General features: G+C 43.1%; 1 protein-coding gene across 1 annotated transcript in view; it reads right to left on the reverse strand.

Annotated features, from left to right (window-relative positions):
- Positions 1 to 2942, reverse strand: part of LOC117950782 (nardilysin-like) — a 20401-nt gene that overhangs the window by 6495 nt on the left and 10964 nt on the right. The window contains exons 10-13 of the mRNA XM_034882121.1: positions 2339 to 2516; positions 1822 to 1873; positions 714 to 864; positions 27 to 154 (exon numbers count right to left, since the gene is read on the reverse strand). Of these exons, the coding sequence (XP_034738012.1) occupies positions 27 to 154; positions 714 to 864; positions 1822 to 1873; positions 2339 to 2516 (509 nt within the window). The remainder of the gene's footprint in view (positions 1 to 26; positions 155 to 713; positions 865 to 1821; positions 1874 to 2338; positions 2517 to 2942) is intronic.

Consider the following 2942-nt stretch of genomic DNA (forward strand, 5'->3'; position numbering starts at 1 on the left):
TGTGTGTGTGTGTGTGTGTGACGTACTTGCCGAGTCTCTCCGGTTTGATGAGGATGTTGAAGTAGGTTTTCTTCAGCTGCTCTGAGAACATGTTGAAGACGCCCGGGTCGGCGCTGAAGTCCGCCAGGTGATCCACGATCAGTCTCAACAGCAGCTGGACCAGGGAGGAGGGACGGCAGTGGGGAGCAAAGACAACGGAAAGTAATATTAATAATAATAATTTTTTATGTGCTTTCATGCGCACATCCGGGAAGCAGATCTGAGATAATGTAAGTGCAGCTTCACAGTAGAACCGGGGCACGTGGAGGCGGAGTGCACCGTGTGCAAAGCAGTGCATCTGTTTGAGAGTCTAATGAAGGTGCTGAGACCTCAAAGCTCACATGGACACCGGGAAATCTGATCTCATTACACTGGAAAGGTTTAAAGAGATATTTACGTGAAGCTGACACAGAGTATGTCGTATTTAAACATGATTTTATATTTATTTATTTGAAAAGAGCTATTATTTTGTATTTTTTACCATTGAGGCATAATAAAGCACGTTCGTTAACCTCTGAGAAGCTTGTCTGTTTTTGTGTCTCGAGGCCGGCCGAGTTTCCTCTTTAAAGGAAATCAACATATGGTCACACAGCTTCTTTTGGGCTTTAGCAGCTGGGGGGGGGGGCTGAGAAGCGTTAACGGTCTGGTGAATGCGTTGCAGTGCGTCTCCTCACCGGCAGCTTGTGGTTGAAGCCCTTCAGGCGGATCACCAGGCCGTGCTCGCCCGCCACCAGCTTGTACTCCAGCTGAGCCACGTCGGCCTCGTAGGCCGGCTCCGCCAGGTTGTGGGCCAGGATGTTAACGAAGAGGTCGAACAGAACCAGACTGGAGGAGACAAACGGGTCAAACACGCAGACGCAGATCTGTGGATCCGTAGCTCTGTTTCATCCACGCGTTTTATCTGAATTAAGTGATATCGAATGAAAAACGCCTTCTGGAAACAGTCAAATTAGATGGAAATTCATGAATATGTCATGTGATTTTCTCTTGATGATATTCGGCTTATGTGATAAACGTTGATGGAACTTTATTTGCTGAATAACTAATGAATTGCGATTAAGTTTTAGGTCATTTTATGGTTGCAACCAGCCACAAAACGCAGAAGAAGAAGATGTAGTTCATGTCCCCCAGTATGTCCTTTCTGTCTGCACACATGGGGGGGGAGAGACAACAAAGACAGATGGACGTGGACGGACGAGGAGACGAGAGACTTTCTGGATTTAATTTGTCAGGAACTCGTGAAGGAAATGGCCGACAAAGGTTAGGACAGCCGTGGGACGTCCTGCGGAGACAACGGAAGACACTCAGACAGAGAGACATGTCTCAGAAAAGAGTCTTGCAGCGTTGCCGGGGGGGGGCAATAAAAGACAATCTGCATCGTCATAGCGACATGTAGATGTGTCGTTTTCTTATTATAGCTCAATATGTCTATCAGCTGGAACATGAGCTCTATTACAACTCATCCCATAGTGATCATGTGATGGAGACGGCAGCCATGTTGTCTAGCAACACTTTGTTGTTGTTGTGGAATGTTGTGATTCAGTGAAAATGAATGGAAACACCTTAAAATGTCTCAAATCAATCCGATATACCAGTCTGACCCTAAAGCAGCGTGACAGTGTGATGTCATCACGTAACAGGTTTTTATCGGCTTTAAAGCCGTTGGATGGAAACACGCTTTCACCAGATTTATCCACCGGAGTTATTTTACCGAACTTCAGATAATTGGATGGAAACGTGGATGAAACTGAGCTCGTGATGCGTGTGAGTAACGTCTCTTACTTCTCAGGACTCTTCTGAATGATCGGGGAGATCAGGTTGAAACGAATGTAAGCTGAAAGACATTAGACGTCACGTTAATTTAGATTTACTGTGATGATCCACAATATTTTATTTCTTTTCATTTAATTTATACTAGCAAAACAGCATAAAAAATATTGGAAAAAGTGACAAAAAATACGAAAAACCACTGGAATTAAGCGTCGAATCTTTGGAAAAAACAGCTAAAATGTCGAAAAAGTGTCAAAACGTCAACAAAAGGGACAAAGGCATTGGGGGAAAAAACAATAAAAATGTTGAAAAATCCCTAATAAACTTAGTACTTTTTTTTAAGCAACAAAACACTGAGATAGGGACAACAAGTGTTTTTCATGTTGAAAGACAACACAACGGTTAAAGAAATGCAGATAAACCAGTTTTTCTCCTTTCTCCCAGAATGCAGTGTGGCCGAGCCAGACCCTCCTCCCCGGTGCTCTGGAGGGGTCTGGTGGGTCAGGAGGTTCTGGTCCCCCAGACTCACCCTTGGGGATCTTGAACTTGTTGTCCTTCTTGTACCACAGGCGGCCGCGCTCGTTGTTCACGATCCGGATCGGAAACTCGGAGTCGGGACAGTCCGACTCCTTCAGGGTGAAGTCGGTCGCTGCAGGACGAAGACGGAGAAGAAGAAGAAGAAGAAGAAGAAGAAGAAGAAGTAGAAACTGTCATGAAGGTGATGAACAGCTGATTGGGTTGGATTCATGTTTTTACTTTAACAGTGTCACGTTTAGTCGTGTTCACACTAGAGCCCGACCGATAAAGGATTTTTGAGGCCGATACGACAAATATTTAGTTTTTTGAATATCCAATATTCCGACATTTTTGGGCCGATTTATATATTAAAAAAAAAAAAAAGATTTCCCTAACATTAGTTATTTGTAGTTATTTATGAGTTTTCACTGAGATAATATGATGATTGGTTTTATTGTCACAACAGAACATCAAAATTTATTAAAGTTCTGATAAATAAAATGTAGAAAAATACAAAGTTAAGATATGAAACTTAAACAAAAACACATTAACAACAATAATACAACAGGGACGTTGTAGAGCGTCCTCTGGTGGACAGACTATGTAACACCATCACT

Source organism: Etheostoma cragini, chromosome 9, assembly GCF_013103735.1.
Source record: "Etheostoma cragini isolate CJK2018 chromosome 9, CSU_Ecrag_1.0, whole genome shotgun sequence".
NCBI classification, from domain to species: Eukaryota; Metazoa; Chordata; class Actinopteri; order Perciformes; family Percidae; genus Etheostoma; species Etheostoma cragini.